The sequence below is a fragment of the Lupinus angustifolius genome, chromosome LG02, assembly GCF_001865875.1.
Source record: "Lupinus angustifolius cultivar Tanjil chromosome LG02, LupAngTanjil_v1.0, whole genome shotgun sequence".
Lineage (NCBI taxonomy): Eukaryota > Viridiplantae > Streptophyta > Magnoliopsida > Fabales > Fabaceae > Lupinus > Lupinus angustifolius.
The window spans coordinates 19,656,370-19,682,081 of NC_032010.1; the positions used below are offsets into that span (position 1 = coordinate 19,656,370).

The 25,712-nt window shown below is 32.5% G+C and overlaps 4 protein-coding genes and 1 non-coding gene across 6 annotated transcripts; 2 read left to right on the forward strand and 3 right to left on the reverse strand.

The window, feature by feature from the left end:
• On the forward strand, positions 5,968–10,673 carry LOC109338081 (auxin response factor 17-like). Of its 2 annotated transcripts, XR_002106513.1 has the most exons (4): positions 5,968–7,077; positions 8,603–9,349; positions 10,133–10,182; positions 10,353–10,673. XR_002106513.1 is itself a non-coding variant. In XM_019575214.1 (3 exons), the coding sequence occupies exons 1-2, from the start codon at positions 6,064–6,066 to the stop codon at positions 9,317–9,319; spliced, it is 1,731 nt and encodes a 576-aa protein (XP_019430759.1). In that variant the 5' UTR covers positions 5,969–6,063; the 3' UTR covers positions 9,320–9,349; positions 10,133–10,326. The 2 variants fall into 2 exon arrangements, 1 of the variants encoding a protein (XP_019430759.1); XM_019575214.1 differs by lacking the exon at positions 10,353–10,673 and having other exon boundaries at positions 5,969–7,077; positions 10,133–10,326.
• On the forward strand, positions 7,953–8,025 carry TRNAF-GAA. Its single transcript has one exon. It is a non-coding gene; the product is annotated as a tRNA-Phe (tRNA).
• Positions 11,510–13,016, reverse strand: LOC109338087. Its single transcript, XM_019575225.1, has 3 exons — positions 12,817–13,016; positions 12,554–12,728; positions 11,510–11,759 (listed from the first exon to the last, which is right to left on the reverse strand). Coding segments are annotated over exons 1-3 (279 nt in total). The 5' UTR covers positions 12,920–13,016; the 3' UTR covers positions 11,510–11,758.
• Positions 16,072–16,521, reverse strand: LOC109328006. Its single transcript, XM_019561234.1, has one exon. The coding sequence runs from the start codon at positions 16,519–16,521 to the stop codon at positions 16,072–16,074; it is 450 nt and encodes a 149-aa protein (XP_019416779.1).
• On the reverse strand, positions 16,700–17,212 carry LOC109328012. The gene has a single exon (XM_019561242.1). The coding sequence runs from the start codon at positions 17,210–17,212 to the stop codon at positions 16,700–16,702; it is 513 nt and encodes a 170-aa protein (XP_019416787.1).

Genomic DNA, 25,712 nt, shown 5'->3' on the forward strand with positions numbered 1-25,712 from the left:
AAGCCGATTTGAACGCACCAAAATTATTCATCGCAAGGATATATGATCAATTTGTTCTGAAGAACTGTCCATTTCAGGATGGTGTCATATCAAACACTTTCTGGGCATCCCTCTCATTGATCTTGATTGCAAAGAGGGGTTGTCAAAAATCGTCTAGTTTGTGCTGTGAGAATTGTCCGATCCAACAGAATACCTCATCCAAGAATACAAGGGACTCGTCTCACCTAGACTCACCCTCAAGACTTTGCTGACGAACCACCGCCATCGTCGTCTCTCTCAACATCTCGGGGCTCGTTCGTCTCACGTAAATTTCCTCTCCCCTACTTCATTATCCATAATGACTATGCACACTAGCCGAGGTTAGCTGATTAAATCTTTCAATCATTATTTTATATGATCGGCCCAACCTAAGACATCTCCCAGAGGAATGCTTCTTGTGGGACCCGATCTTATGTCAACACGTAAATAGAGGAATAACATCCCTACCACTACGAACCATCGCTGAATATCCTGGACGACCACATGGCCAAACCTCTTACGGTCAGACGACCTCGCTGCATGGTATCATGTAATCCTTTTTGGGCATTGCCCTAATCACGATATAACATTCGGAAACCTTGCCCTAAAAAGGTGCAAGAACAAATGTACTTGTATAAGTATGTCAATTTTGGGCACCAAACTCAATCATCTGAGTAATGGTCTTTCCCAAGTGTAAATACACTTCACACCCAAGCTAGGGCTATTGTCTAAGGAATCAAACAATCAAAAACATTCAAAAATATTGTATGTCTCTCGCTAAAGCGAGAAACTGTCGCTCAAGTGACGAACTCATCAAAACATACTCAATTCTCTTCATGATGCTCGCCCAAGCGAGGGACTGTCACTCAAGCAACAAATCCATCAAAAATTGGTCAAATCACCTGTCTGGTCCGTGCTCGAGCGAAATACGGTCGCTCGGGCGCCAAAAATGCCCAAAACGAGCGTCACCTTTAACAAAGCAATTCCTTACTTTTATTACTTTCAAGAATTTCATATAGTTATTTACCTTTACAACGTCTTGATGTCAAACATGCCATTAGGCTCTCGTATATATGAGAGTTATCGTTCAGACGACTTAAAAAGAATTCATGTCTGTATGGAGCCCTCTCGCTCAAGCGAAGGCACATCCATTTTTGAGGCATTTGTGGCTTAAGCAAGAGTTGTCTCTCTTAAGCGAGAAAACAATCAGTTCTCTTGGTGCCTATTTTAGCTCAAGCGAGAGTTGTCTCGCCCCGAGCTAAAACACTCGTTTTCTCTAAACACTTCTCACTCAAGCGAGAATCGTCTTGCTCAAGCGAGAAGAGCATGAATATCATTTTAATTACTTTTCTCAAGGAAAATATTTCTCATTTATATCACATGTTTTTAAACCTTAAATTTAACAATTATCGCATACATATCATTCCCACAATAATCATTCAAACATTATAATTCAATAGTAAATATGGTATTTGAATATATAAACATAACATAAATCGGTATGAGAAATATTGTTGTACTTAATCCAAACAAAAAGGCAATTGATTAAGTACAAACTTTCTTAATACCCAAGGCAAATCCAAACTTATGAGGGAGTTTGGAGGTCCGGATGCATATTCGGACACCACTGTGTCACAATGTTTTCTCCCTCACCTGAGTGAGGCGGGCTCACTCGGGCGAGGTGGTCCAGTTACCAGGACCATTTTCCTCGCCCTTTTGGGCTATCGGATCGAAACTCTCTGTTGTTTTCAATCCCAATGCATTTTAGTTTCTGGAGTGGTGTTCCTTCATGGATAGCCACCATAATACTTGATATTTTAAGCTATCCTAATCATACAACTTAAGAAAGTATCCGTACAAAATCCAGGAACGCAAAATAATTGATTAAGTATGGGTTTTCTTAATACACAAATATAACTCCAAACCTTTGAGAAAGTTTAGGAGATTCGGGTGTCATATTCGGATACCACTATGTCACGATGTATTCTCCCTTACCTGAGTATGTCGGGTCGCTAGGTTCTCTGTTTGTAGGTGAGCTTACTTGATCCAATCTCCTCTCGAACTCTTCATGACGCCAAAATAACGTTAATTAGTTAATTGACAATAATAATTATACTTACGAAATAATTTTTTACGCGAAGATAAAACTTGCGATTTAAAATGAATTTAATTTCTTTCGTCCATCCAGTTCAAGGTTGAATATCCTTGAATCATCATTTGTCATTAAAAGTCTTACAATCAAATTAAAGTAAGATTTTCAATAAAAATTATACGGAATTATGTCGTAATCCATGGATATACACCAACCTAGTTCCTAGGAAAGAGAGGTGAGTCATAAAGACACCCTTAAATACCAAGTCTTTCCTTAGACAGAACCTTTCTAGACATATATTTCCAATTCATTACATTTTTCTGATAGTTCATAAATCTTATTTTTTGTAAGTAAAACATTTTTACTAAAACTAACCTTTTAAAATAAGATCATTAAGCTAGACTTATCATTTTTAAAGTTAGTCAATTTAAACAAAATTGATACTTTTAAATCAATATTTTTTAAGTAAATCTTACCATTTTAAAGTAAGTTCACTTAACTAAAATTCAACATTTTTAAATTAATTTACCATATAAGACTTCATAACACTTTGAGTTTATAAAGTCAAGACTTTTAGGTAAATCTCATTATTTTAAGTAACTACTAAAACAAATTTTCATGAACATCTTAACACCTCTTAATTGTTTAGGAAAAAATATCCAAGCTAGTAAGTGTTATTTTCATAGTCATGAAAAAGAATGACTCTTAATTTAATATTTTATACTAAACATCTTTTAGTTATTCTTACCACTTTAAAGTAAGTCAACTGAACTAAATACAACAATTTTTTATGAACATCTTAACACCTCCTAATTATTTTTAGGAAAAACCTCAAGGGTTAGTAAGTGTTAAATTCATAGTCATAAATATAAATCCTAAGGTAAGCCTTTATACTACTTTAATATCCAAAACTTCATAACACTTTAAGTTTATGAAGTCAAGACTTTAATAAATCATCTTTTATCCCAAATCATTATTTTAACTTGGAAATCAAAGAGTAAAATATGCTAAACCACTTTTAAAACATAATACTTTCTAAAAATGAAACATTTTCAACAACAACTCATCATCATCATAAACTTTCAAGAGTAAATACAAACTTTTTCCTAAATACATTAAGGGTTCCTTTGATGTTAAAATCATCACATTTAAACATATTCAAATACTAACAATAATTTCTAATATTTCCAAACAAATAACTCATCTAATCTTGTCCAAAGATATAGTTTTTCCATCTAAGAACAACGAAGACATTTCAAGATTTATAAAAGCTAAAAACTACATAAAGGTTCATATGATTTTATTATCATCCCCTTTAATTATGCATTCATAAATACTTAAAGAAAAAATATAAACTCTACTTTATGAACAACATAATAAAAGCTCATAACTTTCTATGAAGTATGAGAAGAAGATGAAGAAGAGAAAATAAAAGACTACATTAGTCTGTATAAGAAATTTAGTGTAAAAATGAGAGAATGGGGTGAGGTATTTATAGGAGAGCCTCACCCTCATCAAATCAGAAAATTTAATGCAAAGTAAGTAGATTTAGACTAGCATAGGTGATGTGTCTAATGGTGGTGGAGTGAGAGGATTTGTTGAGTGATTTAGGGGATTTTGTGTAAGAGAATATGTATTTTTGCTTGTTTAATAATCAAACTTCTTACATGAAAGTGATGTGACATTTTCAATAACAAATTCTCGATTAAACCATTCTCGAGTATTTTCGGTTAATACCCGGTTGGATAATAAAAATCTCCCAATTTCGGTTTACGGTTAGAACTTCGAAATACGCAATTCGGATTGAAAAATATTTAGAAATGCGTTCTGAACAAACTTGATGTCTATCTTTACTCGAAATAATATTTCAAAGCCAATGACGCAATCGGAATTCGATTCCGAGTTATGGAACTGAAACGCACGTTATTGGGCCGAATTCGGGCCCGACAGCAGCTCAAAAACATTCCATCACATAAAATTACGAAAATTTACCACAAAATAAGAAATCATAAAAAAAGACTAACACTCAACTACGGTTTAGTTTAATTCAATACCAATTAATTTCTAAAATTAATCGTTGTTAAAATAAATAATTAATAAAACATACACAGAAAATTCACGGTGTTACACTTCTATCCTATACTCTTAATTATACAATAGTAGTAATGCTCAAACTATTTTTTTAAGAAAATTGAAACACTTTAAAATACTTCAAAAAAAATTCAAAAATAGTGTGTAGCAAGTTACCTCATCTAAGTAACAGGTTACAAGTGTGAGAAAATAGTTATCCAACTTTAAACTCATCAGAGTAATCCATTACTGTCTTTGAGTAACATATTACTAGAGTTATTAAAGTTGAGTAATTGATTACTCAACTTTCTGTAATCGATTACTCTAATTCGAAAATAAACGACTAGTGGACAAAACACTTGAGTAATCGATTACTCAATGCTGTAATCGATTACTGAAAGTTGTTGTATCAGATTTTCAAATTCAAAGTGAATGAGTTTCAATCCAAAAGACATGTTTTCATTCCAATCAATTCCTACCCTTTCAAAGAGACATATTGACTAATTGGAAAACATATATAAAAGTATTGAAACTCACAATCACTACACACAACATATACACAACTCTTATACAAATTTCAAAAACTCTTACACATATTCTGAAATTATTTTCTGCATTTTTTGCAACAAGTTCTTAAACTTTCAAAGTTGATTTTTCTGAAGTTGCTTAAAGTGAAAGTGTTTCAAGTTTACAAACTTATAAAGAGCATTATTACTAAGTATACTAAAGAGTTGTTTGAATTGTAAGTTACATCACTTTCATACTTGTAAAAGGCAATTCCGCCATTGATGTACATTCTTCATTATTATTGCAGAATCACTTGGACCTCACGGGGTGTGATAAGAAAGGGGATTAGAATCACTTGGAAATGTGTTTTCCAAAAGTGAATAAGGATTAAAGAGTGCGTAAGGTACATAGAAATCTCGGGGTGAGATATTGTAATTGCAACTCATAATCTTTAGTGGAAAAATCTCTTGTGCTATAAGAGTACTGGATGTAACCTTCGGTGGACAAGAAGGTGAACCAATATAAAAATCATTGTGTACCCTCTTCTCCCTTATCTCTTTGATTTTACTTATTAATTTTCTGCATATACTTTCTGCTGCATTTTAACTCTCGATTTTGCAGAAAATGTGATCATTATTTTAAGTCAACTAATTCACCACTCTCTTAGTTGCAAACTCAGTTTACAATTCTATCATTAAATATTAAAATAATAATATTGTAACCTTTTAGATATTTTTTTATTTATTTATTTTAATGTGCTTTAGACCACTTATCTATGCTTATATTATAATTTTTATTAATAAAATTTTAACTTGAATTAAACTTAATACACTTTAGTCACTAAAATATAAACTACACTTTATTATATTAATGTTATGAAACCCAAGCCGGATGTCAAATCGGGAAATGTCCCATATTAGGTTTAGCGGTTCAAAATGTTAAACTGTTCGGTCTGACCGGGTGATTCCGTACATAATTAATAATTTTTATCTATAAATATATAGTTTATATAAAATATAAAACTTTAGATAATTAATAATCATGTATAATTATATTGAAGTAATACCTCTTCATTTTTTGAGACCGTAGTAAAACAAAATATTATTATGGGAGTATTCCATTTTTCTTATGTTTAAATGAACCTTCCAGATTTCTTCTCATGTTAATGCATAAGTTTAAGAAATCATGGAGCAAAAATGCGATTTCTTTATAATCTAGTTATATGAGACACTAAACTCTTACGCCATGCTCTTAAACATATACAAAACGACTTAAATTTTCCGCTATTGCCATTGCCACACTCTCTCATCACACTTCTTCCTTTCGTTTAAAACCTCTAACCATAACTAAATAACTAATTCTCTCCCTCTTACAGAATGCCTCACTCTGACACTCGCCGCCACTCTCCGCCCCTCCCCAGCCACGTCGACCGTGAAATCTGGCAAGCCTGTGCCGGCGCCGCCGTCCAAATCCCCAACGTTAATTCTAGGGTTTACTACTTCCCTCAGGGCCACCTCGAACATGCTTCTCCCCCTCTCAATCCTCACTACTCACTCTCCTCCCTCTCCGTCGTACACTGCCGCGTCTCCAACGTTCAATTCCTCGCCGATCCTTTCTCCGACGAGGTTTTCGCTAAGATCCTACTGGAACCTGTCTCTAACCGATTCGCCAACGATTCGCATAATGAAGTCGGTGGTGATGGTGGTAAGGTTGTTTCGTTCGCCAAGATTTTGACGCCTTCTGATGCTAACAACGGCGGTGGATTCTCTGTTCCGAGGTTCTGCGCTGACTCCGTTTTACCGCCGCTGAACTTCGAGGCTGATCCGCCGCTCCAGATCCTGAACGTCACCGATGTTCACGGCAAGGTCTGGCAGTTCCGGCACATTTATCGTGGCACGCCGAGGCGGCACTTGCTTACCTCCGGCTGGAGCAAGTTTCTGACTCTCAAGAAGCTCGTCGCCGGAGATTCGGTCATTTTCATGAAGAACTCGAAGGGATTGGTGTTCGTTGGAATTCGCAGGGTGTTCCAGTTCTCCGGCACGGAAAAGAATAGAGCTGATGAGGAGGAGGAAGAAGGGGACAGTGGTGGTTATTGGAGGAGAGGGAGGAAGAAGGTGACAGTGAAGGCTGTTGCAGAGGTGGCGGAAGCGGCTGCGCAGGGTATGCCGTTTGAGGTTGTGCATTATCCGAGTGCCGGGTGGTCGGATTTCGTGGTGAAGGCTGAGGTTGTGGAAGAAGCTATGAGAGGTGCGTGGGGTCACGGGATGAGAGTGAAGATGACTATGGAGACAGAGGATTCATCCAGGATGACCTGGTTTCAGGGGACAGTGACTTCAGCTTCTGTCCCTGATAATGGACCCTGGCGAGGTTCTCCTTGGCGCATGCTTCAGGTATATGTATGCTATGCCCTATGCCTATGACTCCACTGCTTAATTATTTATCTGTGTCTTATGTGGATCCAAAACAACCTCTAATTGTTAAGACTGGTAGGATTGTGATTTTGAATATTGGTTAGTGTTTGATGCACATGCCAGAATAGCACCTAGAAGAATTAAACAAAACCAAAGAAAATATGCATGACAAAACCATAGAGAGCAGAACAAAACATGTCGATGTCTATGGCTTATAAGACATAAAAATAACTTAATGTTTGAAATGGTCAAGTTTTGAAAATTATAGAAGGTTAGGGATCACATCACACCGTATCCTATAGGCTACAATGGTTTTTGGCCATAGAGATTTATGTCTAATAGTCTGTGTTTATTGTTGCTCCCAAGATGATAGTCATAGTGTGTGGGAAATTTAGAAAATAATGCTTTTCTGTATTGATGAAATGTGTGAATGGGTGACTGGCATGCGTTTTTTGGGCATTCAAACATTGGATAAGGTACGCAGTTGTTTACATTTATATTATATCTTGTAAATTCATGAAGATATTGAATTGAGAAATACCAATAGGATAGTAACTATCTATCTTTATTCCGTGGCATCCGTGCTTAAGGGTATGTAACATTTTTACATTTGATTTTATTAGTTGTCATGTTGCTTCTTTAATTTCTACATCAGTGCCCAAGTGTCCGACTCTGCAGGGTTTATTTGTTGGATTTGGGGATATCAGAAGTAATTTTAAGATTTTTAAAATGTTGCCAATCCATCTAATGGATAACATTTATGTGGGACATAGAAAGTCACTATAATTAAGCTCTGCAGTATGTTTTTATCTAGCACATTTGATGGGCATAACTGGGATGGTGCACCAAGAATGGCCAGGATAGCTCATCTGGTAGAGCAGAGGACTGAAAGTCCTCGTGTCACCAGTTCAAATCTGGTTCCTGGCACATGATTAATTTGCATGAGTATGAGTATCTATTCCCAAATTCATTAAAATGATTAATACTCATTTTGACTGTTTGAATCCATTCGTGGCATTATATTTGATATTTATTTGCACTACTTCTCGAAAAATACATTCTTCATTGCAATCTTTTGGCCTACTTACTTCGGATGCTACTGGCTGTGGAGAGAGAAAGAGAGAATCGATTCCCCCCTAATGTGCCCTGTTGTTTATTTATGCCTTTAGGCAAAACAAACAGGTTGTTTCATCAGAAGAGAAATGAATATTTTTTTTCTGTGTTCCTCATATATACTTGTTTATACTTGCAACGTCTAATTTAGTAATTCTCAATCATTTTTATTGAGAATCTCCCCTTCCAGGTACGTGTCTACATATATATTAGGTAAATTCGCAGCGGATTATTTTTTCTGTCATTTCTGATGAGTCTTAGTTTCATGACATTTGTAACAAATATATTCTTTTAATTGATAAGAAACTTAAGTGACTGAAGATAGATGCTATATGGTACTATCTATAATTTATCATCTATCTCCAATTTAACATTATCTATAACATCATAGGTTGCATGGGACGAACCTGAAGTTTTGAAGAATGCAAAGCGAGTCAGCCCTTGGCAGGTTGAACTTGTTTCTCCACAACCTTCTCTTCGTACAGCATTCCCCCCAACAAAAAAGTTTAGATTTGCCCAGGTTGCGGGGGTATTAAGTGATAGAGAGGGAGATCCCTACTTTCCTATGACATGGTTCACTAATTCAACAATGGAACACTTGAATCAAACATTGTTGAGTTCTGAAACTTTTCCTGCGGGCATGCAGGGAGCCAGGCATGATGTAGTTTCTGCATCAAAAAATTTCAATTTTACAAATAGTATTGATAACCATTATCTTCGTTTGGGTAGTAGTTCCTTTGTGAACAATACAATGCCAATGTTGGAAACTGTATCAACCGAGCTAAACATCGGCAGTTCTCAATCTGATGACTTGTCACCAAATAGCCAGAGCAGTTTGCATTCCTTTTGCACAGAGTTTGCTGGGGCCTACAACTGCAACACTGCAAAAGTTGGCTCTGGTTCAATTCTGCTATTTGGTAAGATCATACAGCCTGTTGTAAGTGACATACATGATGCTTGTTGTATGGGAGATAATGGCAACAAGGGCTGCGGTGAAACTGAAGGCATTGACAACCCACCAGATCATTCTTTGACTTACTCGAAATTACTCAACAGGCTTGATGTCCAAAGCGAACTACCCTTGCCAGTTGAGGCGTCTTTTCTGTGAAGCACTTATTGCAGATAAGTAGCTGTACAGGTAAGCTTATATCTGAGTGAATTTAATTTATCACCAATGCAATGATAATGTCATCTATTGTTGCTTTCATTGACAAATGGATTTTTATCTCAATGTTCTTTTTAGCTGTCTCAAATCTTACTGTAACCTACACCTTATTTTATGATGGAGGGATTGTTCTGACTAAGTTCTTGGTAAATTTGATTTTGTATTTATTCTTACAATATATTTTATGATGGAGGGATTGTTGTGATATATTTATGAGTTACGATACTTGTATTCCTGGTGGGTTTTCATTGACTCCGATAATACTCTAGACATAACCGGATCATCTTTTATTTTGAATGTGGGATTTTAAAAACTGTGACCAAAAGTATCAAACCAAAGTCATCATAGATGCTTTACTTGTAACACTATAAAGTGGCAACTGAACTGGTCATTATTATCCAAAATCCTGAGTAAGGAGATTTGGTTCATTGTCCGCCTGTTTCTGACTGTCTGAGCTGAAAAGTGGGGTTTAATATATTTATAATAGATTTTATTTTTTGTACCATTTTTAAGAGTAATGTGTCTTATAGCCAAAACTAGTTTGTAAAAGGTGCAGCTTCTCATAGCATAAGTTTGAGTGGCCAGAAGTAACAATGTATTGTTCTGGCCTCTGAAGTGAGTATCTTCACACTTTATATTCTGGAACAGCATATCCTGGTTAATTCTATTTGTTGTTTGGTTTAAAGGCACTCCACGATTTATTTTACTACAGTTCATATGTCAATCTATGCTTAACTGTGATTGCCTTTCATGCAGGTACCTAAGGCAGACAGGAAGCTGACTACTCTACTGATCTTGCTACTAATGTATGTTTGCCTGCTATAATATATAAATTTGTTAGGTATCTTGTTTGTCCTTGTTGCACTTGAAATTATGGAACAAACTTCACGATATTCCATTTTTGTATGATAATATCTGACATAGTGTGTCATGTTTTCAAATATGTGTTCATATTTTTTTCCGGTTGCTTTGATAGAGTGGGAGAATGATCAAAGACTCCCCAATTCTGACCTGGATCCACTACAGCCAAATTTTCGTTGCAGTTGGTGCATTCATGAATCTAATGGTAATGGTTGCTCCAACCATTTTTGTTTAGGGATCAGAGCTACAGTTGTGGTAAATCTCAATCCTTCCATTCAAACATTTTACCAACGAGAGCAACAAAACCGTACAGTGAGATTATTTGGTTATTGTGGATAAAGAAGTTAATTGCTTGTCCTTGTTTATTATTAGGATTTACATGTGTACAACTTCGAAATGTCCTGTTTTGATGGGAGAATAACACCACGTAAACATATAGAATAGAACTATATCTAAATTTTGTACCAATTATTAATCCCTTCAACCATTTTACACCTGGATAGGGCGAACCAGGACTGATTCTATCTTGTAAATCTGTCTTGATATGTGGTTTCATTTTCTTTCAAATTATTATAAAAACCTGTACAATATTTTGCCTTTTTACACCTCGTTTAGATTTTAGGCAAATCAAAATCATTTTTTAATAATCCCAAAGAGAGATTACAATGAAATAACAGTTAAAGGGAATGGCAACCCATTTTACATGAAGCACAACCAATTATGAAATAATGAAGGAGAATGAACATACATCATTAGCTGAACTTGGCAATCAACAACTATTCGCTAAAGCGTGAAGCTTCTCTGTAAAGATGGGCAATTTTAAACTTATATCCTTTTCTATCATCCTGAGTTTCTTGGTGGGGAAATGATGAAGACTTCTAACGAAACTCACTTTGATTGGATTTCTAGGCTTTACTCTTTCGATCTTGCCTTTTCTCTCACCTGTATTCTCCATGGCTAATGCATTAGTACATGGGTATATACTAGGTTCCTTATCATGCATGTCATCACATGCATTTAATTATTTTGAAACTATAACTCTTAAAAACAGTAAAATATATACATATGATAAATACCTATACGTAATTATATAAAATATTTTGACATGCCTGTTTCTTATTGGTGACAGATTGATTGGTATAGAATAGCATGGTTGAAGATTCTCGTTCCCTTAATACATACCCATGAATGGTTATTTCCAAATATCTTCGTGAAGGCACCAAGTTTTTAAGATTGAATGTTATCTCCCATATGTAATCGCATGTAAATACCAATAGCAATCATAAAAATAAATTATAACTAACCATCACTCGAATTTTACAAACCAAAAGTTCCACATAGCAGTATACAGAGTGTTGCAGTAAGATCATTATCTGCTTAGTTTTCAAAGATAACCAACATTATGCACAATGTAATATGTGTAGTTAACTTAATCTCATAGAGTTTCACTTAATGACTGTACTACTGTGCATGATCTCATGTTTGCTCTCTCCAATATCTCTTCACAATTTAATGCTTTTATCTGCAATGGCAATAAAGCAAATACCATTAGCATCGACAACCATGACCATTTTTTTAATCTCAAGAGTAATATATGATAATCTACATCTGTTCCAGGAACCATCAAGTTAAAACATCCAAGTTGTTAGGAAACCTAATTGCAACAGAACAATGTGTAGCATGATAATCATTCCTTTCTATTTCAATGCATAAGAAAAAATCTCAAATTTCTTAGTCCCCCATGTTATGTTTACAAACCGAACAAAACTCGTATCATCTTGAGAGCCTCCTATTCTTAGCACAATATTTGCCTATTTGGGCTTCAAGCATGAGAGTGTTTATTGGAATCAATATATAAATGTGTCTATTGCAATCAAGGGTATCTCTCAACCTATGAGTAAACAACTAATCCTTTCGAGGTGTGTGGCTACCCCTCCCAACAAACATTGCTCTAAAGAATCAAACATTTGATTTTTTGGTTTCCGGGCATCTAGCAGTGCCTTACGTTACTAGACTAAAGTTTTGTTGGTCTATTGCAATCAATATAAAACTATGTTCAAAGTTGAAATTGTTTTTCACTGAGTTTAGTTCTTGAAATTATGTACAAATTTGTCCTTAAATTTAAAAAATCTCTTATAATATTACACCTTTTTTCTTTGTTCACTTCAATTCATAAGGACTAATTTGATATTATGTTTCCTCAATAAATAGATCCATATACTAAAACAAAGGATGTTCCATGGATCAACGAGTTCAACAATAGCAGTAACATTACAATGTAAAAAAAATCCTATTACAGCGAGAAAGAGAAATTACCAAGTTGAAGTGGAATTAGAAGGAGAAGGTAAATTTTGTGCATTGATAGCGCTGTAAAGTTTAGATAAACGACCAGTTTGAGGCTTGTATAGAAAAGGTTTCTTCTTTTTAAGGCCAAAAATCTCTTGCACCAGAGGCACATGAACAAGTACTAGTTTCCATGCCAATAACCAACCTATTCACACAAATCGTAATTAATTTTTACATGAATTTCTTGAAGTGAAGATGATGAAAGAGAATGAAGATAGAAAGAGAAGAATTACCGAGAGAAATTAAGGAGAGAACGAAAGCTATAGCGAGGAGAGGGCGGAGAAGGAAGATTGTGATGAAATCCGAGTACGAAAGAGATGATTCCATGTTCATCATCTCTATACAAATCTCAATCAATTCGTTCCTCTATTTTTCTCATTCTCACTCCGGGCCTTCACTTTTCAGGTAGAATCCATTTCTAGGGATCTGGCCCAAAATTAACATCACCAAAACTGAAAATACCATTTTTTTAGTATTGAAGATGGGAATTTTTAGTATTGAAGATGGGAATAAAGTATCTTATATATATACGTGAGTAAAAATATGATAGATATATTGTTTTATTTAATTTTAAAAATGTTTTTATAGCAAATAATTAAAAATGACACATGTTATATTTTTATTGACAAAATAAAATAACATCTCCTTATATAAAAATATAGTTTATTCTCATTTAGCATATGGATGAAAATGAGGGTCTATAGTAAGGGAGCATGTATGATGTGTCTCCATATACCTTTTATTTCCCATTAGCGTCAACCCACTTATCTATTGTTTGTAACGTGTAGTCTGTATATTATATTTACCCAATATAGTATTTTATATTAAATAAGAGTATTTTGCAGTTGTGTTTTTAACTATTGATGTAATTGTTACTTTTTTATAAATTGAACGTTCAAATAGTTTAGTGACTCACATTTATTTTTATAGGTAAAGTGCATGATTTTATAATAATGTTTGTCATGAAATGTTTGCCAACTGCATTATTATTTTTGTGACTCGTATTTATTTTCATGAAATGTTTGCCAACTTAATTATTATTTTTGTAATAATTATTGTATAAAGTAATAGACATGATAAACCGAGTAATGACTTTTCTTTGATATGATGAAATTGAGAAATATTTTTATGTTTAGAGTATTGTTATGGAATATTGAAGCCACAATGTCGAATTATAGTGGACGCTAAAATTTCTATATTTTTTGTGGGAAACATAAGAGGTAATTTGGCTGCTGTAATGCAAATTTTATAGAATTATGAAATATGTACATAATTTGTAATTGAGTTAAAAAAATTAGTAAGATTAAGTAAAGAACAAAACAATAGAGATGTGATGAAAGTAATAATGACAATATTCTCGATACTACACCTTATGAAGAAATAAGTTTGGAACTGAGAAACAAACATTGAAGAAATATGGACTGTTATGTAGAGTACAAAAGACAGCATTGTGAGCTTGTGAATGTCATTAGATGTCAAAATGATTGAGAACGGTTGGGTTGTTCCTTATAATCATTGGTTGTTATTGAAGTATGACGGTCACATAAATGTAGATGTATGTAGTAGTACCATTAGCATTAAGTCAATACAATAAAATATCTTTAAAAACAATATTCTTTGTGAAATCACCATCTTCCCCTTGAATTTTTCCTTCTTTAATAAGAATTTTTGTGGTAGCTTTTGAAACCCTTCTTGATAGAGCAACATATAGTTGTCCGTGTCCAAAGACATGTTTAAGAAGATAAATGCCTACATTGGAAATAGTTTGTCCTTGTGCCTTATTTATGGTGAGTGCAAAACTTAATCGCATAGGAAATTGCTTTCTCAACATTGTCTGACGTTTTAAATTTAATCCTAGGAAGAAAAGCTCTATGTCCAGCATGTTGGCCACTTAGGACTTCCACATCTAACATATTCATGTAAGTCCCACGACATAGTAATCACGTCCCATTACATAAACCACCTTTCGGGTCTATGTTTCGCAACAACATCAATGATGCACATTTTTTTACTTTTAAAACATGTGGTGGTAAACCACCAGGAGTAATGGAGTTTAAATACTCTTGCGGGTATAAGTTGTTTGTGTCTCCTTCAACCTCATCAAAATATAACAAATTATGATTTTCTCCCGGAAAATAATTGATAATTATATCATTTAGTTTCTGAATATTCTCATTTGTGGGTTAGTATAGCTCTTTCTAACATATAAGAAGCATCTCATCCATGACTTTCCAAATTAGGAAATATTTCATGTATAAGTTGTTGTATAGAGTCTTCTCCTTCCCACCTTATTGTCAATTCTTGGGGTATTTTTACCAAATCATCACGAATTGTTGGTCCAACACCATCTCCAATCCTCATAAGATATTCAGCAAAATTTTGGTCTTGCAATGAATGCATATTCTGACACAAATGTAACACATTCGTATATGCCCACAAAGTAGACTTAACAATACATGCAGCTATCATTTCTGCGTTATTACCCTTAGGTATCACTGGAAGTACATGTCTAAAATCTCCTCCTAATATTACAACTTTCCCTCCAAACAGAGCATCACAACCTATAATATCTCTTAATGTTCGATATACTGCTTCCAAAGCATATCTGTTTACCATTGGTGCTTCATCCCAAACTATTGATGATGCTTGTGTAATTAGTTTCGCAAGATCAGATTGTTTGATGATTGAGCATATTGATGATGAATCTGGGTTTAGAGGTATCTTAAACCGTGAATGCGCAGTTTGACTACCATGTAATAATGTTGCAGCAATACTAGAGGTGGCCATTGCTAGGACAATTTGTTCGATACTTCTTAAATCTTGAAATTAAAGCACGATAAAGGAACGTTTTACCTGTTCCTCCAGGGTCATCCATAAAAAAAACTTTACCCTGTCTATTCTCAATGACATTCATGATGGTGTTGAAAGCAATTGATTGATCAGAATTTAGTTTTCCCACATCATCCAAATCTTGATGAGAAATATGAAACTACAATTGTTCTTCAATAATTCTTGGTATTACATTATCTTCAAGATGCTGTAATGGTAAAACTGGCAAGTCAAAATCCGAGATTTGTTTTCCATGAAGAAGCAAAAGGTCGTTCAAATCTATAAGAAGTTTATTCGTAAATTTAGTTTTGATTATAGAGCTTGTTGAAGGGTAATCCTCTATCATATAACTTTCAAACTCTTCCCACAGACTTTTGACATCAGTGGGTTCACAGAACACTAATATTGTAACAAATAATCTCCTTAATGCAATTGGTGTTCGTAAATTTTTCAAACTCTTCCCACAGACTTTTGACATCAGTGAATTCACAGAACACTAATATTGTAACAAATAATCTCCTTAATGCAATTGGTGTTCGTAAATTTGAAGCTTCAAATAAGCATTGACGAATACTGTTGTCTCCCTCTAAAAAACCTCGTTCTTGAGCCGATTGCTTGAAAGTTGGGAAGCAAGTACCATTTACTGTAAGTAGGGATTCTCAGGAGGTTGGACCTCTAACATGATTCAATAAAACACGTAGGTAGAATTTATCTGCTTCTGAAGGAGATACTGTGTACATTCTACCTAAAACCCTCCTCCGGTTCCTTCTTCGATTCCATTCCTTATTTCCTTTGTCCCAAGTATAATATTTTGGAGTTTCTGTGTATATATAATGTCTTGCTTCTACATCCAATTGGTTTAGTGCAAAGAATTGTGTAATCATGGTTTTTGAGTTATGATCATCATTTAGAATGTCATTGATCATTTGATGGTCATAAAACCGTACTTGTTGGCGATTTGGCAAATGAATTTGTAATCTTACAACTGAAGGATACAATTGGTAAAGATTAAATCCAAATATTTTCCATAAGGCCTCTGGTGCACAAATCCATCTTGCATCAACATATTGTTGTATTGTATCAGTATTTATCCCTTTATGCACTTCCATTGCTACTCAATCTCCGGTCTTTGTAAACATATTTATTTAGATATTTTATGCTCTTAATGCTACTACATACCTCAACATTTATGTGGCAATCACACTTCAGCAACAACCAAGGGTTGTAAGAAACAACCAAACGATTATCAATAGTGACACGTCTGTTGAGAGTCACAGATTCGTGACATCATCTTTTGTACTTTGGATAAGAGTCATTACCCTGGCGTGTTTGTGTGCAAAAAATTTGAGGGAAGTTTTTTTTGCAGCGTCCATCCTTCATACATGGGGCATTTGGATTTAGCGTACCGCAAGGGCCATGAACCATATGCTTCAAGACTGCATGATGTAATTGTGGTTCCTCGTCATAGTGTGGTATTTCTACCCTCACAATTGCATCATATTCTTCTGGGCTACGTAATTTATCATTGTCTTCCAAAATAAGAAGCATATGCACATGTGGCAATCCTCTTTTCTGGAATTCCGTAACGCACATGTAGCTCTTAACATTCCCCAAGACGCCTTTATCAATGACATTGGCCCTTAATTGTTCAAATTTCGACCGAAATATTCTTGTTGTCAAGTCAGGGCGATCTTGTGCAGTTTGAAAATGTTGAAGTTCAGAAGTGATTTCATTCCAAGATGGGTTACATGTCATTGTAAGGAAAATATCTGGTTTGCCATCATTCAGCACAATTGCCATACCATCTTCATAATGCTGAGTTAAGTCTCGACGACTGCCGATGAAGGATGATGGTAGTACAGTTCGTTGACCAATATTTGTTGTACCAATAAAATGATTATTTTAATGTATGTAAATTCAATTGTCGTTGTTGCTTGAAATTTAATTTTCAAATGATTACCTGCATTATATTCTCCTACATGCAAAACATCTTGTAAACCTTGATACACTTCAACGCGAATATTATTTTGATTTTGACGGACACACCTCAACCTTCCTGGCTCAACTTTGACATAGTTGTCCACAACATGTTGTTGTAAAAGTCGTCGCGATCGTAACAATAATGATTGATCATTGGGACGAATCTACAAATAGACATTGTTAAATTATTACGTTTATGAATAAAGTAATAAAAATAATATAGTAATGGAATATGGTATTCATATTATTAATTGAAAGTACCTGTAGCATGTAACTATAATACTCTCGACATGTAATACGTCTACCGTTGTGGGTTGTTGTGTTTGTATCCCACCCATACGTTCCATATGGGAAGAGAGTAAGATATTGCATGGGATCATAATAGCCTACAGTTTCTTGGATCCTCATTAGATTTCCTGCATGAATTGTGACTTTGATATCCCTTCCATTTATCATTGTTTCAACATCTCCAACAACAAAAATTGCAGCAACTTGTGAAGTAGTTGGAAGATTATATTGTGGTTGGTTAGCAGGACGCTCTCTAATAATAAGGCTACATTGATGAACATCTGTTCGTGATGCAAGTTGCCTAAAGACATTTACAAAGGGGTTATGAAGATGAAGTATATATTGTAACTTCGAAACTACATTTTCATGAAGTTGAGAGTTTTCCAACATCCTATTTTGTAACTCATGATCTGTGTCATAGATATATAATTGTAGGAAACGTGGTCTATATCCTTCATTAGGATGTAGTCCCTCAATGTTGTGATAAATTGAACCTTGGACACGAAAGGTGTAGATACCACGTCCAGTTGTGGCTAAGTTGTTATCAAGATGAGCACCTAATGAAGTAAATGCAAATATATGATTGTAACCCCTAATATGTTGCATAAAATGCCTTCCTTAAACTGATGAGTCAACAATTAAGTCAAGCAGTTGTTGAGGTGCATTTATTTCTTGCAACCAAACTTTACCACGTAAGCAACAAATAGTTTGTGTCTCATGGTTAAACAACCTTGCATTGCACCATGCACATGAAGTTGGAGTGGGTAATTGGGATGCAATCATGCTTCTGTCATTTTGAAAGCTTCTAGCACTGTTATGTCTTGATTGGAAGGTGCGCCTACTATTTGTACCCTGTTTTGAGGGGAAATGGAATGATATTGATGATAGTTGACCACCTGTATTTTTCAGATAATGACCAAGTAATAAATATATTTTTCATGGATGATGTTCGTTGAAGTTATCTTCCATAGTCTGGAAGGATTAATTTTATTTAATTATTTATAAATATGATATGAATAAGTATCAGGTACATTAGTATGAAAAGAAGATGATATTACTTAATTGTAGTGTGTTTCATTATAGTGTCTGACATCAAAGTTATTACCTAAAACATAATTTAAAATATATATAAAAATTAGAATTGTATGTTTTTTAAAGATTTTATAAATGATTTGAAGAAACAAAAATATAAATGGGATAGTAAATGATGTATTCTTATTACACGAACCAAAATGAATGTCATGGTTATGTTGATGAGTTGACCTTCGTTCATTGTGCTGACCTCTATGATAACTTTGTGCACCAGAATGTATATCTGATGAGAAAACAATTGTATAATTATAAGACTATATAGTAACGAAAATTTGATGTAACTATCAATGGTGAGATTAAAAGTTAGTTGAATATTTGGAATGAAATATAATTTGAAGTAATTACACATAAATTTGTAAATACTAACCAATAATAGGTTCAACGGTTTGTACATGATTTGGTTCTGCCGCGTTGCTGTAAGTTTGATGATATATTGTTGGATTAAAGTTATAACCTGTATAAAAAATATAAGAACAACTTTTAGGTATATAAGAAGGCATTTAAAAAGTTATACATATATCTATATGATATATATGTATGATTTAGTAACATTATATTGACCATTGTAGTTTCGGGACTACGACGATGACTTGGGCCTGCTTCATTGTCATGACTGCCATGATACCTTGTAGTATTAGTGACATCAGCTGGAAAAAATAGAGTATATAAATTATATGACTTGGTTATAAATGATTGTCACATATTTGATCATAACTTTAAAGTGTTTATGTTAACTAATTTTCAAAGGATTGTAGTACTGAAAAGTTGATATCATATAAAAGTAATATTTGTATATATATATACATAAAAAATAGTAGATATATTTATACATAGTGTATATGTTTTAAGTATTAGAAGAGGTTACCTGTGCGAAATTGTTGACATAAGACTGATATAGCAATATGACGTACGGACGTTAATCTCATTGCACTCGAAATATTTGTTGGTATATCTTCAACATGACCATGATTAGAACTTGAAATGTGAATAAAATTATTTTTTTAATATTATCACTCTGTCATTTCAATTTTAAGCTTAATTTTAGTAATTTTTGAAATAGTGTTATTAGTTTAAGAAAATATATGTGACAACTACAATAATAGAATTAAGTTATAATAAAATGAATAATTTTACATAGTGTGTGTATTTCAAGTATAAAAGAAAATACCTGTGCGATATATGTGCGAAATTGTTGTCGGAAGGATGATCTAGCAATTTCACGTACAGATGTCAATCTCAATGTAGTTAAAATATTTGTTGATGTAGTCTCAAAAGGGTTATGAATAGAACCTAAAATTACAACAAATCAAAGTTGAATAAAACGTATTGTAATATATTAATATTTAGACTTTAACATGAGTAATATTTGAGTTTCTTCAGTGTATGGAAATGATATGTGGCAAATGTAATAATACTTGTAGTTCTTTGTTCAGAGTTTGTGCGAACATGAAGATTGTAATCATTTAATTGTGCTTCATTGTCATTATTTCGTCCATAGCGTGTTAAACGTCTTATTGTTAATTCTTGTTGTCTTTGCTCTATGTTCATGTTGTTCCTTCTTTGTCTAACATATTGGTTTATTCTTTGTCGACATTGTTCTTGTGATTCATGCATACATGAATTTTCCATTCTCTTTAATGACACTTAACATAATGTTAGACAATTGTACACAATTATGATATTTAAATTAGAAGAATATGAATATTTCTATTTTTCATTATATATACTATAGTGTTTATGCTTTTAGATGTATGTAAATAGTGAAAAGAAACAATAATAGAAAACAAATATGTTATTAAAATTTAACTATAACTATAGTTCAAACTTTGAACTATAGATTATATAACCATACTTTTTGAATTTTCAAAGTTAACAACGTGAAAAAATATTTCTTTATGTAGTTAACAAAGTTGAAATTTAACTATAGTTACTAAAAACTTTTAATTTAGACCACATAATTATTACAGAAAAAAAGTACATGAAAAGGAAAATATATTTATTTTCATTTTCTTTGAGCACATAATAATATATTATGACAAACATAATTATGACGAAGATATTAAGCTATTATTGTTAATCAAATGTAAGTATATATTGTAAACTAAATCATATGAATTAAACATATATTAATTAACAAAGTTGAAATTTAACTATAGTTACTAAAAACTTTTAACTATAGACCACATAATAATTTCATCAAAAAATTACATGAAAAGGAAAACATATTTATTTTCATTTTCTTTGAGACATAATAATATTTTACGACAAACATAATTATGACGAAGATATTAAGGTATTATTGTTAATCAAATCTAAGCATATATTGAAAACTAAATCATATGAGTTAAACATATATTAATTAAGTATGATTTGCATAAAAGTGAATAAAATTGATCAAATGTTACCTCTATATAAAAAGTATTAGTGAGTAACTTAAATATTTGCTTGCTTCCCTTGTTTTAAACGTAAAAACCCTAAGTTGTGAGGACATAACTCACTGATATTTTTTGGAAATATTTCTCTCTCCACCTTCTTCTTCCAATCTGACCCCTTCAAACCCTTACTCTTCTAATTCCTCCTCAACGCCTCAATGATTCAACGATTGAACAACTCCAAACGTAATACTCAACTAGATCTCGCCTCTTCTATATATTGGGACCAACTCATATTTTTTGGTATTCCAGTTTCACATAATGATTTGTAAGTTCTCTTTATTCTCCATTATGAATTTCTTCTTCATCTCTGTCTATTGTTACACTGTGGTTATATGTTTTAGATTTTCTCACTTAATCTCTTATTTGGCATTTCTTGCGTTTTGTCTCTCTCACTGTTTCCCTCAACGATCTGACTTCAATGACTCTCTTTTTTGTTTTTTTTCTATCGCTTCTGGATCCCTATCCTTTTGAAAATCACAACATCGATCTGACTTCTATTTTTAAATATTATACATATCGGTAGCCGAATAGGGTAGGTTGGAGCTGACTTTGGTGCTTATTTGAATGGGGTGGTTCAACAGTTTTACAGGCTATTGCATGTGCTGTATAAGCAGGAGGAAGATGATGTGATGGGATCGGTTTTTATCGGAGGGGATATGGGTAGTGAGAGGATTGGTATTAGGATTGTTGCTATGAGAGATAATTTAAGGTCTTTGAGTGCAAGGTTGAAGAATCATGGGTTTTATGAGGATGATAATGTTGTTGTTGCTGGAACTGTTGATGAAGAGGGTGGAGGGTTTAATTTTGGTTCTAATGGTATTGTTGGTACGCGGCAGGTAACGAAAAATCTTGATTTGTGATTGTTATTTGGTTGTTAGATCTGTGAGTTTCTATTTCTAGATCGTTCAATCGTTTGTTACTTTCACTTTTTAGCAAGTTTGACTGTTTATTATATGATTTGTTGGTAAACTTTGAACTTGTATATGTGTTTTATTATTGGTTTGAGGTTTCGTTTTATTATTTTGTAGACTGGTCAATTTGCTTTTATGAAAACAAATATGATTTTTTTAGCTGAAGAATGAGTGTAATTTAATCAGTTATTTAGAATTTAGATGTGAACAGTTATTTAGTGTTTAGATGCGAACAATTATTTTCATGTTTTTAGGTTAATTCTTTTATGTATAATCAGTTATTTACAATTTAGATGCGAACATTTATTTTGTGTTTTATGAATTTATAATGCATTTCCAGATTTTATATTATTATTGTATAATATGTTGATGTGTTGATTTTATATTGTTCTGTAATAAAGAGTCATTACCAAATATGTAATTTTAAGTAACATGTCTTGTTCCTTAGGACTTAGTAGTTAGCAATATGAAAAACTACTTTTTATAATCAGCCAAGATATTTTTGTGTGATTAATAATCTGACATGATAAAATATGACTTAGACTTACGGATGATGAATTTGCACAACAACAATGCAATGTAATTTGTTGATGTGTTGAGTTAGTTGACAGTGTTTATGTTGTGTTTATAAGCTTGGCAATACTGACATACATAGAAAGAGTCATTAACAAATACATAATTTTAACTAACATCTGTTGTCCCTTAGGCCTCAACAGTTCGATAGTCAAACATCATCATATATATATAACTGTGTTTTTTTATTTTTCATAATACACTAATTTGCTTCCTACATCAAACCCAATAGGTTTATGAAAGTAAAATATGTTTTGTCTTTTCTCTGTTGTTATTGATTAAATGCATTGATATAGAGTGTTGATATATATATTATAAAAACTTTAATAATAGAAAGCAACAAAACCCGAATTTGAGAATTTCAATTTAATGTATGTCAGAGAATTGAAGTTCACACGAAATTGAAGATAAATATAAGATGAAAACTACAAAAAGTTTTAAATTATAGTATTAGAAGGTTTAATTTTTTGTTTAAGTACAAATATTGAATTAATGGATCAAATATTTGACCTTAATTGCATTTTCCTATTTTTTTCTACTAAAATTTATTTATGCATTAATTGTTAAGCATTTTCTTTACCTCCCTTTCTAAGTAGATTTTCATTTTAAAATAAATCTGTCAGATTTGCCTTGTGATATGATTTGTTATTTATTTGTTGTTCATGTGTTGATTTACTTGGCCATATTTATTTTGTGTAATAACTTTTCTAAGCTTAACAATTTAACAAAAAAATATGACATACCTTGATACTATGGACTGGTCTTTGGAATGTGTTTTATACTTTCTCCTTTGGTTGATGAATTTATGCACTTCTGTAAATTTCGTTCACAGAATGTGTTAATAAACTTTTGTAACGTTAATAATTTAACATGAAAAAGTATGACATACCTTGATACTATAGACTGATCTCTGGAATGTGTTTTATACTTTCTCCTTTGGTTGATGAATTTATGCACTTCTGTAAATTTCGTTCACAAAATGTGTTAATAAACTTTTGTAACGTTAATAATTTAACATGAAAAAGTATGACATACCTTGATACTACGCACTGATTCATGGAATGTGTTTTATACTATCTCCTTTTGTTGTTGAATTTATGCACTCCTGTAAATTTCGTTCACAGAATGTGTTAACGTTAATAATTTAAATGAAAAAGTATGACTTACCTTAATACTATGGACTGATTTCTGGAATGTGTTTTATACTTTCTCCTTTTGTTGTTGAATTTGTGTACTCCTATAAATTTTGTTCACAGAATGTAAGTTATTGTAACAAAGTCAAAAATATGCAGGAAAAAATGAGCAGGATATCCTTGTGTGGAGGACAATTTATTTATGCTTATTGTTGATGATGAATAACTTTATACTTTGTATGAAGATGAAGATAACTAATTGTTATTATTGCCTTATTCATTACTTTAATACTGTGTGAAATAATACTGATTGAAAAAAAATAAAACAGTACGAAATACCTGAATGTTGCAAAAAGATGATATAGAATAAAGATGGAGAGGAAATATTGAGAAACCATGGTGTAATTTATATTTTATAGGGTAATAAACTTTTAACAATAATGACAAAACTTGCATGTGCACGTTTATAAAAAAAATGAAAACTGTCATTGGCCATCCACTTTCTCCATACAAAATGGATACCATCATGGCAAGTTTGAAATGAGAATAAACTGTCATGACCATGTAAACCAGTTACCACATTCAAGTATAAACTGCCATGAGCATGTTCAATATATTTCACTTACCCACATTCCCCTCAAAACAAAATTGTTGTGGCAGTTTAAAAAGAAACATTAATTAAATTAACATACCTCATAATCTATAAAGAAATGATTTTTTAGACTTATAAAGGGTAAAAATGAATAGAAATTATTCCAGTGATAGTTAAATGATATAATGGTATAGATTAGTAAAAATATATAAAATTAATGTATATTTTATTTATATTTTATTTTTTGACAAATGAAAATTAAGAAGTATATGAAGTGATACAATTTTTTAGGAAGTAATGTAGTTCCCAATAATAATTGGTTTGGTTGAGTTTTGAGTGATGTTTAAGAGAAAAAGATATATATACTAATAATATAATTTACACTAATACTATATCATTTATTATTCATATTTAATTATCATTAACTTTTAAATATAAGTAATACAAATAAATGATGAATGATATACTGACTATATAAATATTTCATTATGAGTATATAAGTACTATATTCTAAATTTAATAAAACTATTTTTTAATCCAAAATTAGAAATAAATGACAAGATGATCGTGACCGTACGATCAAGCCACATGTCAATAAAAGAGACGATGGTGATGACTTGTCTAGCAATACAAAGCCCAACTAAATTTTCAGGATGATTAAAAGATAAAAGATTTTATTTCTGCGAGTGATACTTATTGGAAAGGACAGTCATGTACTCGAAACAGATTAATTCCTTATTGATAAGGTGATAATATTTTTAGTAGTACAAAAAAAATGAAATAAATAAAATATCATTAAATAAAGGTACATGAGAATTTGAAACCAATGAAAGTTTTAATTTTAATATATATTATACTTATATAGTAATACAAAAATTATATTTATATAATTGTCAAATATTTTTAAAATATGTATTTAATGTATATATTGTTATATATTTAATATGTATACTTTTAAATATTATATATATATATATATATATATATAGTTTGTGTAATTGTGTCTGTGGGCGTTTTTATATGAACATATATAATTGTAGTGAAACTTGATTTTGAAGTTTAATGCATAAATATAAACCAAAATCATAGATTAATTGATTGAGGATAATTATCTTGACCATCTTCTAGTACATTCTTTCTACTTCCCACAAGCAAACAAACAAAACAAACACACACACTTGTTGTCGTGATGGAAACATCAGGTCCCTCAACTTCAACTAACACTCCCTGACCTCGACCCTCCCTCCGCTGTTTCCGTTGCGCTTGTTTCAAACGTTGTTGTCGCTGTTTCTGTTG